The 15,725-nt window shown below is 45.7% G+C and overlaps 1 protein-coding gene across 8 annotated transcripts in view; it reads left to right on the top strand.

Annotated features, from left to right (window-relative positions):
* The window catches only part of LOC117236985 (AF4/FMR2 family member 4), a 166,754-nt gene that overhangs the window by 91,573 nt on the left and 59,456 nt on the right, over positions 1-15,725 (top strand). For all 8 annotated transcript variants that reach the window (XM_033500480.1, XM_033500477.1, XM_033500476.1 and 5 more), the window contains 2 exons: positions 10,387-10,929; positions 13,576-13,635. In XM_033500480.1, the coding sequence (XP_033356371.1) occupies positions 10,387-10,929; positions 13,576-13,635 (603 nt within the window). The remainder of the gene's footprint in view (positions 1-10,386; positions 10,930-13,575; positions 13,636-15,725) is intronic.

The raw sequence follows: 15,725 nt of genomic DNA, 5'->3' as shown, positions 1-15,725 counted from the left end.
CGAACAAGGCAGTGCCGCGTTCCGCTCGTTCAAACCGCGCGTTACATATTTCGCATCGTCGTCGATTTAAACATTTTTCCGCCAACGTTACGTGTACGTGCAGTCGTGTTTGTACGATTTTCAGCAGTTTGCAATCGTGGCACGGACCTTTCGATACGTCTACGCGTTTTCCGTTTTCGTTTCCGCCAGCGAATTGCGAAACCGAGGTGAAGAGCGCGCGCCACTTGCAATTGAATTTGCACCTCGTTACGAGAGAGAAAGATATTTGTGGTGGATGCGCGATTAACTCGACGAGCTTCGAAGGATGGATGTATGGATGGAGGTTGATCGAAGTGAGAGAAATGGAGAGGAAAAGCGAGTGGAAAGAGAAAAGGTGGACGAATAGTGGTTGCTTACGTTCGCGAGTCGGTCCTCGACGAGCTTAGAGAGACACAGTCGTCGGTCGCTTAATGCGAATTTCACATGCATAGAAGAAAAGGGTGACCCGTAAAGGTTGGGGAAAGGGGGTGAGCGAAGCGGACGGGAACCGCAGGAAGCGATGCCAGGCACGTAGCATTTTAAAATGGAAAAGAGGCGAGGAGAGCCGTATTGCGCGGACGACGGTGTTTCGTCCTTGGCGCGCGTAAAAGCTCTATTCGTGTACCCTTTTTTCCATAGCCTCTCTTGTTCTCTTTTCTTCCCGCCGTTTTTCTTTCCCTCGTTCTCCACCCTTGCCCGGTTGGCTCGTAGTCGTCGCTCGTTCTCTCCACCCACTCTTTCGATTGTACCGCGTTTTCGTTCTTTCGGGATGCGCGAAAGAGAAGAGCAAACAACGCGTACAAACCGTAGCGTTTTTAATATCGCGCAGCAACGGGACCGATCGAGCGTCATAAGCTTGCAGATAAATTTGCGCTCGCGGAATATCGAGTCGAATCCGGCGAGCGATCGTCGTCGCGAGCCTCTTCGATCTTCTCGTCGCTGGGCTGATCGTGTCGCGTGTGGAACGCGATCCTCGTTTCGAGGGAAGGTGGGAACGAGACTCGACAAGGAGAAGAAGAGAGGGTCCGCCGAGGCAGTAAATTTCTTCGCCAAAGTATATCGCCCGCGACGCCTATCCCCCGCCGTATAAATTTCCCCGTCTAATCCCGCAAAAACCAAGGCGAAATGGCGTCGACCGCGAAACAAGCAGCCAACTTCTAAAGGGTTAAAAGGGAGAGAATCGAAGCTCGACCGGTCGTGTTTTCCTGCCACTTCTTACCTACGTTCTCGCGCACACATACACCTGCGCCTTCTTCGTGTTCCTCACCCGGTGTATACGAAGCCGAGCGTTGCTTCGCGACTTCGATCCGAAACTCGCCGCTAATAAAACGCTAATTAACGCTTCGCTTCGACGAACGCGCGCCACCGCCACCGGATCGAACGGTTTGCGAGCTTCGCCTCGGGACCTTGGACTCTCAAGGGCCGCTGATTAATTACCGGTATATAACTCGGTTCGGCCTTCTACCGCGAGTTTCAAAGATGATCGCGATCGATCGGCTGCGTTCAACGACGTAAAAATCCAACTGGTTTTTATCTACAACAACCGTTAGCAACGTGATACGACGTACGGTTTCTCTCTCGCGATCGTACGTTGATTCAAATTCATATAGCGAACGTTTGTCGACGAAATTTTTACGCTCTCGACTGTTACTCGTAATTGGAACGCGAACTTTCCACGAACGAGGTCGTCGAATCGTTCGACGCTTCCTTTCGAGCTAATTTCGATGCGACTTTCTCGAAACGATCCGCTCTATTGGTTCTTCATTCCGTTGCTCTCTGTTCCCTCGTTCCCCGATATTAGCGACGATGATCGAGCACTGAAATTTATCCGCGCGTGATTGTCAATGCGCGCTGAATACACAGATACGACGTTCAAGCTTCGACGAGATCCCTCTATTCGAGACGTCGAGCTCGACGATTCACGCGGAGACGAGCAGATCGAACGACGCGTCGGAATACGCGGAAGCGTCAGAGCGGAAATCCGAAAGAAGGGTGGTTCGACGATGAAACGAAACGTGGCTCGTCGATGGAAACGGGACGAGACGATTTGCGTTCGAACCTCTGTGCTCGAGCCGATCGTAACGATTCCTATACATACACCGTGGTCTTAAATTCGCGATACGAGCGAAACGAGAAAGATTCTGTGTTTGGAAATAAAAGAAAAATCGGTCCATGATGATCCTACGAGCAACGTACGTACGATACGTGAAAATCGTTTCGCGGTTACGTTGAAACGAAACGGGTACCACGGACGATGTAGGAAAAGTGACGTAATCTTTGCTTCGGATTAGATCCGACGAAACGAAGATTCCGCCGCCTACAATCTACGTACTACTATCATGGCGTGTATATTATTTCGCGCTGGAACGGAGTTTTCGACCGAGGAGAGCAGCTGTCAGATGGAAGCAGCCGACTGGAAAGAGAATTTCTGAGAGAGGCGAACGGAGCCAGTAGTCGGTTTGAACCGTCGGCAAACTGCATCTATGCGAGCCCCGGGAGTATCTTTGTTGCTCGTTGAAAGCGGCCGTGCTCGAGTAGCACACCGGCAGGAAGAAGGGGCGTACGTGGCTCGCGTAACCTCAAACGAGACATCCACCTGCCTCGTTGAAATCTTTGCGGTTTTTTCCTTGCCCCTCGGTGTGCTTGGGACAGGGAGCCGTCCCAGGCTCTTTCAAACCCTTGGAAGTTGGTAACTTTTCCAGTTTATATCGGCTCTCCGGTTGGTTAATTACAAATGGAAGAGATTAATTAGATAGCCAGGTACTTTCTGTTATTTTGTTTGTTGATTATGCTGCCGCTTCAGGGTTACACGATATAGCTGTCAGCCACAGAGAGATTGTACGATATTAAAGGGGTATTTTGCTTGGTTCGCAATTTCGTTACCACTTCACTGGTTGGTTACGTTCACCCAACTTCCATTTCGACCGCGAAACTATTCTCGCGTTACGACGCTTCTAGAGATACTTAACGGTACTCGACTAATCCGACGTTTCTATTTAAACTCACCGGCAATCGACTCGATTGCCGTTTTCGATTGGAGTTTATTCGATCCTCCGGTTGAAAACAGAAACCAGCGTCCCGTTTCGAATATAAACCCGATGAAGAGACTCGCGACTCGATTTACCGTATATCATTTCCCTCGTCATTTTATTACTTGCGTCGATCCCATCGCGAGCATTGTCCGCCCGGTAATGACACGCGATTCTCATCGCTATTTATTTCCCGTGGCGTGGCCACCGATCGGCGGATCCATTAGCCGGTTCTCGCTCCTCCGCCGCGATTCCAGACAGAAATTTCCATCGTTTGACCGCAACGGTGGCGTTTGTTCCATCGTAAACGTCCTTCGACGCGTGTTTCTCCTGCGGTTTCAGCGAGCACCGCGAAGGATGACATTTTACTCGTTACGTACGCTTTTCTTCCTTCCCCTCGTCCGGTTTCGTCGACTCGGCCGTGTCCGCTTACGCTTGCATGTATGCGTACGCAGCGGCTGGCACGAAGGGAAAGGATACAGAAGCAGGTCGTTTAAAATCCCTCTTCATCCGTCGTGGTATCGCAACTCCGACGATATTTCATCCCTAGCGGTATCGAGGCAGCCGTTGCAAGCATAATATCAAAGGGAAGCTCGAAAGCTCGAAAGAACGAAACGACTCCGGTCGAAAATCTTCCCGAGCAAGAAACTCCACTTCTCGCGCATCGGTCGTCTGGATTTTCCGGCCAACTATCTATCCGCTCTTTGACCTTTCGTATCCCTGCCTGCTATTTCCGATGCGGCATTTCGTCGGTTGCTGCTCGATGATCTTCTTCGGGACTACAAGCAACAGCTTGCTTTTCTTTGTACGTACACCGGGTGTTTTTCCGTAATTATGATAGAAATTATAGCGTTGTAGGAAGAAGAAGGTGCTTGCACGAAGGAAAACGACCCGATAACGTGGAATAAATTCTCTTACGCGAGATTTCGTATTCGAGAAAATTGCTTTCGAATATCATCATTCGAGCGCTCCTGTGTGGTAAAGGACTTGATAATATGGGATAAATATTCTTCTGCGAGGTTTCGTTTGCGAGGAAATTCGTTTTGGATATTATTCGATTAATTAATTATGTCAATTACAAACGCGCATTTAATTATGTCAATTACGAACAACGTTAACATTATGGATAATTATTCTCGTTACGTAATCGGTCTTATTCAATTTTTAGGATTCGTGTTAGTGACAACAGAAATTATTTGAAATGTTATTCGTAACGTCGAATGCAAAACTGTAAATTTAATTGCTGCGCATATTTGAGTATTCACGACCAGTTTCCTCGAAAACAGAGCGTTATCCGAACAAATTCTTTTCCGATTCTATCGCACTATAATTACCAGGACGTTACATGTAATTGATTTTCGACGTGGAAAGTCACGCGCAAAACGATCAACCGTCTTAACGTTTTCATCGTTCGTTCGTCGTTCCCTTTGGAAAGTAGACGTTCGCGATGTAGATTCTGTTGGCACAGACAAATACGTCAGTGAATAGACCGACAAGCAGTAATTAAGAATCGACTTTACGGTATCAACACTGTAAATTCCTTCATGGACAATCGCGCGACGACGACGAAGCGGATTGGACAGTTTCGTCTGAATTTCCTGCGACGTAAGGAGCTTAACTCGGACGACCCGGTTTTTCCGGCCTTCGATGAAGGAACACCTACTCCGTCGTTCCTTTGTGCCACTCGGAAATTCTTTGTCGCTGTAATAGAGGTAGTTGGTTCAAGAAGAGACCACGACGTCGAAAAGCTATTTGCAAACGTCCAGCAACGACGTTTCATCGTCTTCGTGCCTCTGTCGTGCTTCTACAATCTCTCGTAAATAAGCTCGACGAAGTTCGATGAAAATTTGTGGAGAGAAAGTCGACTCTGTTCGGAGTTCCCGCGCGTAATTTATAGAGACATCGTGGCGCGCGATACGGTTGCCAGTCGCGAAGGCAATATAGATGCCTCCGGGGTAATTTCTGTCGCGTTGAACTCCGGCCATGCCGAGCCACCGGCAAGATTGATAACTCTCCGGTAGATTCGCTGGCCTGGTCGGAACCATAGCCGACAAGAAACCGTACTTGGACGACGTTGTGGCGTGCTTTCTTTTCTTGGCGCGTCGGTAGATTCTTTCGTTTCTTACCGAATCTTAAAACAGTGGTGTAAATATCGCGACAAAAGATGCAGTCGAATATTTTTCCTATCTTTTCCTGCTTCCTCGTTTCCTCTTCTTTTCCAAGTAGGTAAGGACAATATCGCTGAAATATGGACGGAGATAGCAAGCCGTTGCAGGAAAGTTCCATTTGCCAGTAGTTTGAGCGAGGCAACAAAAACCAGCTGAAAATAAATCAAACAAATAAGTTTTTCAAACCTGTTAAATTTCATTGTCAACTGGCATCTCTAACAATAAATTCCTGCACTTTTGAACTGCGTCTATCTTTCTCTTGCCTAATGAACACGGTTTCGATATTGCAGCTACCTTCGAGCGACAGCCTATTGCCGATACTGCAATTTCTTTAAACGTCAGGCTATCATAAAATATAGATGGGCAAAAGATAATGACGGATATTCTTGGAACTCCCTTCTCAAGTGGCAGCGTTAAAAAATCTCGATTCGATAATATAAATTGATTGGAAAGAAATCGCAGATAAAATATTTCAACGCAACGTTGTTCCTTAATGAAGTAAGAGAGAGTACCGTTGTACTCTATAGTTTAGCAGATTAGTCGAATATGACAATACGATTCGATTATCGTAGCTATTATCTTGTAGGGCGCTCGTACATAATCGATGGAAAGCTAAAGCCACGCTAATAGTACACGGGGACCGGTTGCTAATTTCGTAGCGTAGGCAAGAAAGCAAATTTTCTCGTCAGAACGCGAGGTAAGCGATCTTTGGCTATGCTTTACACACGTAGGAGCGCGTTATTCGTCGCACGCCGCTTGCCAACTGCCGAGGCTCCATTCTCTCCTCTTTTCTCTGTCCCTCTTTCGATGTTGCTCGCTTTGCTCCTATTTTGCTGCCGCATAAGGCGGCCGTTAAATAAAGTTTCACCCTTGCAGAGGCAGCCCTCGTCTTTCCTCCTCACCGAGCTACGTCTTTCTCTCTTGAACAAGAGATAAAACTACCATATTTTTTATCCTCTTTTGCTCCCAGAAGAAATCTATGCCGTGGCCTTGATTAAAACTCATCGGATATTTTCTTCTTAATCTTCTTGCATCGCTACACATAACTTTTTACGCGTCGATAACGAGTTTCAGGTAACGTTAACTCTTATCCCGGAGGCAAGAATTGCCGGCATCGTCACCGATGTATCGTGAAAATTTAAGTACGATTTATCGAGAGTACAGATATTATTTCGTGGTATAGACGATATGGCAAAAGAGACTGTCGATCATCGAGAGTCATCGTTGAAGTTATTTTTACACGTTCGCTTTGTAAAGTCAAATTTCACTATGTAAGCGCGAGCCTTTCGGATTCCGGTTAGTTATCGAACACGATATTATACACGGCGCGTTGTATTTCATACTATTTATTATTTAACGTACTTGGAAAAGTTTATGATAGAAGATTATGAATAATTAATGAATTAGAAGATTATGATCTGCATTTGAGATGTTTGAACACGTGTGAATCTTTTATTTCTCTATACGCTATGTCCTATTGAAAAACGTATCGGATCCACGCGTTATTTTTGCTTCACTAGTTTGGTTGCGAAATTGTTAATTTACGGTCAATTAAAAGCCAACGAGAAGAATTTGCCGTAAAGCGAGAATTTTCGTTGAATTCGGAGATGGCGAACAGTTTTCGAATACCCAACGACAGATGTCCTTGCTTATTCGCAGTTCACGCTCGTTCACTCGCCGAACAAATCTCGAAAATGGATCAGCCAAGGGATATACACGGTGGCATGGCCGTAAGTGGATCAAAGCGGTATAGTTCGTCCCGTGAATCGCTTTTATCCATTCACAGGAGGAATTTGCACGAACCGAGAACGCGTGCGTGCGCCCGTGTGCGTCCTCGTACGTGTTCGTTGGATTTGTTCTCATGCGAGATCGTGCCTCTGCTTGCTCTGTCGCAAGGTATTTAAACGGTTCCATGCGTGCAAAAGGAAGCCGTCGCCTGCGCGTTAAATCACCTCAAAGCTCATCGTCCATCCCAGAACTTGTTCCCTGGAAATCAAGTCGTTTCAAGATCTTGAAACATGCCTCGGATATTCTTGCCAATTGCATTGGCGCCTCATCGAGATTAGATTTGCGTGTACATAGTAGCAAGGAACGATAAAAGTATCGATTCTTATGTGTTCTGATTAATATATTTGTATAAAACGTAAAAGTTGTTTTGCAAAAGACGATACTACGACGTCGATATCGTGCGCTGACATCATAGTCAGAAAAATACGGATATTAATTTTCAAAAGTTCCTTTTCTTTTTTGTCGACAGCGATTGTCTGTCGTTAGATGGTAGCACGATAGCGATAAAAAACTAAACTAACGATCTTTTAATAGAAACGAGCCAATATTTTTTTGTCATAATTAACAAAGAACCTAGTAATTTAGCCTACAACGAAGTAATAACATCAAAGTCTTCTTTCAAACCGTTCGACTTTGACTTGCAACATTTTTCATTAGAAATAATAATATAAATCAAGACTACGATATTAAGTGCCTGATGCTGTATATAGAGATCGGTATTTTCCGAAATCATAAATTGCCGAGAGGATTTCATATTTCAAGTTCACCATCTCACCCCGTGATACTTTACCAAGCTTCTTCTCGATTGATCACCGGTTCGCGAAAGAACAGATTTCAAGTCACGTTGCTGATTAATAGATTTCTCTCTCCCACGGTCCGATCGAATATGAAAAATACTGAAGTAAAAGTGGCAAAGTAGATCGTGTAGGGTCTGGTTAGGTAGGGGCTGGTTAGCCAGAAGCAGTGGTTGCGGGAATATTTGCGTCATGGCGCGTCGTTTCTTGTTAACGACACGGGGCCCGGTCGCGTTACGACCGCGTATATTTCACCGTTTTACGACGTTTTCGGCGATGGTTTTACGGCGCTTCGCGTGTACGATGATCGCGTCGCGATGAACACGAGAACGAGCACGATTAGAGAGAGCTCCTTGCTAAGAGACGAGTTCTTGAGCGAGCTGACAGAGAGAGGATTGAAAAAGGGAGAGAAAGAGAGAGAGAGATAGGGAGAGAGCAGAGGAAAGACAAAGAGACTAGCGAGGGAAAGAGGTGGCGCGATTGAGCGAGGTCTGGGTGGAAGGGAAGTCCCTGACCTGGTCACCTAAGCGTTCCTCTCTTTCATTCCTCGGCGAGTTTACCTCGCAGTTTCTTGTGGTATTACGTTTATGTCATCTCTGCGCTTGGATCCCTTTTCTGACGCGTAATTAGCCAGACATTAAGACTACCCTAACCTCAGAGATCCTTTTGAAATATCATCTGAAAAAAATTCCAGCCTGTCATTTAACAGTCCTATCTATTCGAGATATTGCCTCGAAAGCTGGTAATTTCTTGGTATTCGTATTTAGGAATTGTAGAGATCTCAACACTTATGTTACGTATGTACGTGATAACTTCGTTTTTGTTGATTTTCTAATTTTTATGCCACTCGAAGGTTAGAAGAAGTACTTCGATGTAATACAATTTGAAATGGAAACGATTTGTCAGGTTCAATGGTACGAAGAAACATAAGATTGTAAGAGTACCGTGATACACAAAGCGTTGTACAAAGCCAGTGACACGGTTAACGTGTGTGATTGTCGATGTTTTTGAAGTATTCAGATAACAGAAACCTACGTCTAATCTCTGATTAATAATTAATAATTAATTAACGGTGCAGTGAATTTTAACATTGTCACCCTATAAAGCTCAGAAAATATAATTTGTCGTGTCTCTTTTCTATGATATTCGATCGCGATCTAATTACACAAATATACTGTAATCGAAGTCTGTCGTTTATGTAATATTTTTGCACGTAACAGATTTCGATCCGTAAATGAATAAAAATTAAAACTTACCAAATTCGACTACCGCGTCGTGTCCAATTGGACCTTAAAAGACTTTGAAAATATAAATAAATAAATAGGTCGCGTAGACGCTTCCTTCTCGTAAGTTGTCTCAGTTTGCAATTATTTTCTTGGTTGCCTTGTCTGTTCATCGGTCGCTTCTTATCGATCCATTCTTCTTCGTTGGTCGCCTGTACGAGATTCGTTGTCGGTTAAAATCCGGTTGGTGGAAAGGGGGAAGGAAGTAGTGGTAGACTCGCGGCGCGCGTTAGCTCGAATTAATGATTTTCTTCGAAAATTGCACTCTCCGCGAGGTGCACGATGCATCGGAAGCTCGTTAAAGAACCGGCTGGTAGCACACTCGATGCTCGCGCGGCGCTCGGTCAGAAAAAGGGTCCCGGTGTGAACAAGTGTACGTGATTTATAGCGCGCTCATTAATCACGTTAGGTTTCCTCGGCCCACTCCGCCTCCTTATTAAACCACGATTTCATCTCATTGTCCGTAAAGACAAAGGCAGAGACGCGGCGGATCATAAACGCGTACAGAAGCTGCCTGTCTGTTATATTGTATACGTCTATGCAGTACAATGTAACCGGTGCGCGCACCGGTCGAACACGAATTTCTCCTCTCTCCGGTACCGTCGTAAACTTGCCAGCCACTGTTACGCCGCATTAATTATTATTGCTTGTATATAGCATATACATGCCGAGTTTCCGTATACACGCGGTTCGCACAGTTTTGCCGGGAGACACGGAGGATCGTTCAAACGGATTAATCTTGTGGATGTCGTACGATCATCTGGTCCTTTCTCGCTCGATACTTTTTCCTTTCTATTCGCAACGACCGCGTGACGAGAAGATATAATTACGACCCGTATGATCGAACGCGGTAGCATCGTCGATCAACTTTCGTAATTTAACGTACAGACAAAACATTTGAACAAACAGAAACTTTATGGTGATATCATGTACTATTCTTATTCCTTTCTTCCGAAGCAGAGTTTTACTCTGCATACAATCAAATGTAAATTAGTTTCGTAGCACTTAACTTCTTAACCCCTTCCAGGGATTAACAGGCAATTGACATTTCTTCCTAACTGATTCATACTCGATGAACTACTTTCGGAATCCTCGCGTATTCGCATAGAAGTCATATGATAATAGTAATAATAACAATAATAATAATAATAATAATAAGATGGTATTAAGCGCCTCGTATATGTATACGTGCCATTTTTCTTTTTGTTCGTCGGCGCGTCTCGTTTCGTCCCCGATCGTTTAACCTTTTAAACAATTATTACCAGAAAATATTCGATGCTAATAATTGGAATGTTTGTGATTTCAGGTGAGTCCAGACGCCCGAGACAGCACGACGCAGCAAATTCAATCGAAACTAGGCAACTATTCTCTGGTGAAGCATCTTCTGGACGAGCCGAAACGGCTGATCGGCATCGAGGGTGTACCGCCGAGCCCTGCTCCGCCCCCGGCTGGGTGCATTCGACTGAGTTCCAATTCGGTTGGCGCAAATTCCAGGAGTTCGCCCTCCTCCCAGGAATTCAAGAAACCCGGAGGACCGAGGACCGATGTTGGCGGCTCGTCCTCGTCGACTTCGTTGTCGTCCTCGTCGTCGAGTCATCAACGCGGCGGTTTCGTGAAACCGGCCGATGGAAAGCCGCCGTATGGAGGCCGGGGTAGTTACCCCGGTCAGCCGGTGAAGCACGGGGGCAACAGCAACGATCATCGGAGCCACGGTTTATTACCCGCCAAAGGGCCGCCCACGAATTCACCCGGGAACGGTACGCTCTTTGGCAATTCGAATATCGGGAATTCCAGCGGCAGCAGGCTTCACTCTGTCGGCAGCAGACTGTCCAGGTTACCTCTCGATAACGTGAGTATCGATTTCCATTGTTTCGTGGCCATCGCCGCCTCCTCCGCTTCTTCCTCCGCTTCCATAGCTTCCCTGTTCACTTTCTCTCTCTCTCTCTCTCTCTCTTTCCTCTGTACCACGCTCTCGTCCTTCCGCTCGGTCTTGTTTACACGAGTGAAACGTCGCCGTTGCACAAGGATACGTCTACCTATTGCGTTATGCGTGTTTTCTTCGGCGTTTTCTTCTCTAATCGCTTTATCAACGCTCGTTGATCAGCTATTTTATCTCTCGCTTCCCTTTCCATTTATCACTGAACGAATCCGGAATGCGAATCGGCGGGTAGGTAACTGAATCGGGGTGGTTGCGGTTGCACTTGTTGCGCGATTAGTATTCATCGAATACCGGAGCTGCTCGTTAAAACGTTTATGATCGCGGATAACAGCAGGGATTTATTCGTGGTAGTATAGCAGCGGCCGTTTAGTCTACAAGATTTTTCTCTCCTCTGTCGCGAGTCTGTGTTTCCGGTAACTGTAGTTTTGAGTTCACGTTCCAGTTGCATATTCATTGACGACAGTTCATATCATTTTACGTGTTGGAAGAGCGAGTCGAGAATCTTCGCGTGCAATCATAGTGCAACAAAGTTGTTTCCATTATCGATCTTTGAACGAGAGATCAAACATTCTGGGACGTTAATCGGCGCGAAGCAATAATAAAGAGGTTATTATCGATTCTTGCTTTCCACCCGCCTTCCTGTCGAAACGTTCTCAATCTCGGTATTCGATGAAAGCTTCGCGGCGACAGGTTCGTTGACGGGAAACGAATTGCTTTTCAATAGAAATCTCGCTGGAGGAATACACGCGATAGGGAGAAGGGTACAACCCGGAGAAATGGGAAGAAGGGGGCGAGTTTGGTCGAGCCCTATTACGCGTGACTCCTCGAGGTGCAAATTTCATTCAGATTGACTATCGATCGAGTCTTCTCCGATCCGGTCTGCACCGTGTTTCTATCGTTTTCTCTGTTCGAGCACGCCGGAAGTACCACTCCTCCCTTCCCTGCTCTACTTATACAATTAGAGTTAGCCGGAGAAGCACCGGCGTTCTCTCTTCGCTCTGCCATAGTCGAGATAATTGATTCCCCTATTGGTCCTTCGTTTTTCCCCCATTCTTTCCTTTTATCCGGTCGTTCTCGTTTTCATCCGCGAAATTAGCTTGGAATTACACGTGACATTCGAGAGAAGTGGGAAGCGAAGACAGAAATAAACTACCGGTCATTAGTAATTAAGACACTAGTTACATCTCTTGGAAAATCACCAAGAAATTTACTTTATTTAACGTTTTGTATTATAAGACGTACGAGCGTCTTAAAAGTCAAGCTAACCAACTTCGATTATTCTCAATTTCTTAGTTTCGTTACATAAGTATACCTACTATTAATGTTCGATTCTTATGCAACGAATGACTTGCTTCCGTAAACTCATTTATCGCGAGAAGATCAATTTGTACTGGATATCAGCGAGTGTCACACAATAATTTGTCGTCGATCGTTGATATCAATGAACTTGACAATTTACAGGCTAAAAATTTCTCTGTTACAATTTCATAGGTTTTACGTCAGACACCTCGCAATTTGCAAGATTTTCTGGTAAAACCTCGTTTGTTTTAGCGCCGATCGTCTTGTTACGCAGGACAATTTGTCGATAATACCATCGGTGACTTATCATTCGTAACTTGTAAAATTTCGCTAACGATATTAATCCAAGTACGCAACAGGAACATTTATGGCCGGCAATCTATGTATCTTACCACTGTTGCCAAGGTAAACGATATCCAATCGTGTTACGAATTTTTCTTCGTTTTTTTTTTTCGATTCGTCAGCACCCTTTTCCGCAATTTTTCGCATTTCATCCCCTATTTGCGACTATCCCGTTTCCTTGGATTCACCGTCGCCGTGTCCTCCGGCTAACAGTCAGCAGGCTCTATCCCTTCTCGCTCCGTTTCCCCGCCATCATTTTTAGCCTTCCAGGTCCACGGATTTTCCCCATTGTCTCCGCGTTTTCCTCTCAGCAATGACTACTCGACGGCTCGTTCTCCGCTCGTAATGGGTCCTGGCCGCTCTTCCCAACGTCTTTTTTCCGCGAGTGTTGATTAATGATCGCTCGAGAGCTCGTGATAAATCGCGGGAAGAACTCCATGAGAGTTTCACGGTGCGGCAACGGGAGAGCGGCCACCGTGTCGTCGAATTGGAATCGTTTTAATTAACAGTCGCGCGGAATGTGCCGCGTCCGACTTGCTTATCGTCGTTTAATTCCATAGACATCGCCCCAGAAAGGCAAACGTAGCAAGCTTGCAGGAAGAATGGAAAATACATTTACTCGATCTTCCGATTGATTCCATTTTAATTCTACCGTTAGTTTAACTTTGTTATTTCAGAGTTTAAAGGTACAAGAACGTATTAAAGACATTAAACGATATACAAGACGCGGAAATCGTAATACTTGCTATAATATTTAACTATCAAGATAAATATTTGTCTGGTTCTGCTTGTTTAATCTTAAAAGGAATTGAATCTTAATTAAAAAATGAATTCATCAAGAATATGAATTTGCATAAACGCTTGGTGACCGGTTAACGAGACGAAAGTTAATCGAACCTTTCTTTTCTGTTTCAGGGAACAAGTTCGAGGCCTGGTCCAGCCGAGAGTTCCGCGGATGTAGAGAATATTTTAAAGGTAAGAGGTCGATAAATTAACCTTATCCCACTGGTGATATCTGTAATAGTTTCTGAACATCGAAACGACAGCACGGTTTTACGAAACAACGCGACTGCCGGTGTACGCGTTCCTCGCGAAAAACGTGGAACTTTGCCTTTAGCCTGACCATCGTTGCAAGTTCGGCTTGGTCGATAAGCCAATTTTCTCGCCGATACAACGCTATCTCATTCGCGGTCATATCGTGGCTGTCGTTCAACCGAATCGACCCACCGGTTTGGTTCGGCCGTATCGGCTTTCGTCACCGCTGCCCGGGCATACACTTTCGCACCCTACAGGCAACGGGAACTTTGTCGCCGGTCGTTAATAGAATCGGCCAACCTTCCAGTCTTTTTCTTTTCCACCGCGAGAACCCACGATCGATCGATCGAGGCTATGAGGTATGCGTTTCTGAGGAAAAGAAAAAGAAGCCGAACCGCGCCGCTTCGTACAACGTCGAAACGACGTGTCTATTTATAGGAACGTGTCCTTGAGGCATAAGTTCGATTCGAGCTATTTCTGGCTCGTAAATCCGCGAACATGGCCGTGAAAACGATCGAAAATTTAGCCAAGTGTTGGTTGATTGGTCGAGACGGTAACTAGACGTCGTTCGTTTTCATCGCTCGACGCTTAAGCTCGAAAACGACGCATCGTGATTTCAGGGAACGAGAGAGAGTCAAAGGATTCCTCGGTGAGTCGCTCGAGGCACTTTTACTAGCTGGCGAACGACGTTTCAGCGACATGGAATGTACGAGGTTCTCGGGAATAGCAAAGCCCTGAATTCTGTTCGTCCTTTCGAGAGGTCCTCGAGTCACGTGCCGCCGTGATTACCGGCAGTCTCCATCGGCGCGCAATCGCGTTCCCGTTTAAATCAACACCGCAAAGCGAGACTAGGTTTCCGGTGATCCTCTGGATCGAGTTTTCCGCAATCGACGATGCTTCGTTGCGCGTGTACGAGGTCTGGTTCCGTTCTCCGGTGACTTTCGATCGACGACACGGATGTGATATTCGAGATTTCAATTTTTCGTCGAAACGATATATACGCGACAGTATCGAGAGAAAGACAGAAGCCCCGGAGTATTGGCCCGAAACGATTTGGCCCGCGTGTTTCGCGAACCCGATTCCATCGGTGCAGACAGCTGGACTCGATACACGGTTGCAATCGGGCTGATAAACTGCCGGCTGACCCAGTTCTATTCGTGAATAGAGAATAATGATGGCGCGGGAATAGCTGGCTCGCTCGTGGGAGTCTAGGAATTCGATCTTCCCGACTGCCTTCGACGAGACACGGACAAAATATCTGGTCCGGTTCGGAACGCCCATCGTTTTAACTCGTCCATCGTCCCTATAACGAGATTTTCGGTTATAATGTTCTGGTTTCGGGACCGATAAAAGCTCGCCCCAACTCCAATGTTAATTTATGGACACGGCTTAACAGCGATTATCAGCGAATTGATATCATTATGGAGCTACAATACTGTGACACGCTTGATCGAGTATCGAAATATGGTAGCAGCGATGGGATGTCCTTGTCCGTGTGCCATCCATGGGGATCGATTAATACCTGGTCGCTGTGGGCGGTAACCGTTTTCCCTTTCGATCAAGATGTCGTTTAATTTCCTCTTCGTACGCCTCTCTCGTGTATCTTGCATGTGTTTCTTGAATGTACAGAGTGGTTACAAGAGGTATGCGCACACCGTTGCATTTATTACAGTATTTACATACCAATTAACTAGGTTCAAGCAAGTTACGTTTCTTATCACGTAGTGCAACTTTCGTACGATTACGAAGATTTGTAATGAAATGTAATCTGATGTAAAAACACGTCGTGGGAAAATATGGGTGTATGCAAATACCTTTTGTAACCACTGTACATTACGGTATGTTTCTTGATCGAAATCGTTGTAGGATATGATTGGGGAAATGTTGGTTCGCGTAGATCGTTAGGCAAGCGTTTATCAGGCCGTCATACAATAGATCGTTTTCCGATTGCAGAAACATTCGTGACTACGTTCTCTTAATTCGCTCTTGAACGTCGTGTCGTCGGCAATGAGACTCTTACCGTGTTTCCT

The sequence above is a fragment of the Bombus vosnesenskii genome, unplaced genomic scaffold, assembly GCF_011952255.1.
Source record: "Bombus vosnesenskii isolate JDL3184/JDL3185 unplaced genomic scaffold, Bvos_JDL3184-5_v1.1 scf7180000013352, whole genome shotgun sequence".
NCBI lineage: Eukaryota > Metazoa > Arthropoda > Insecta > Hymenoptera > Apidae > Bombus > Bombus vosnesenskii.
This window is presented reverse-complemented; position numbering and strand designations above follow the sequence as displayed.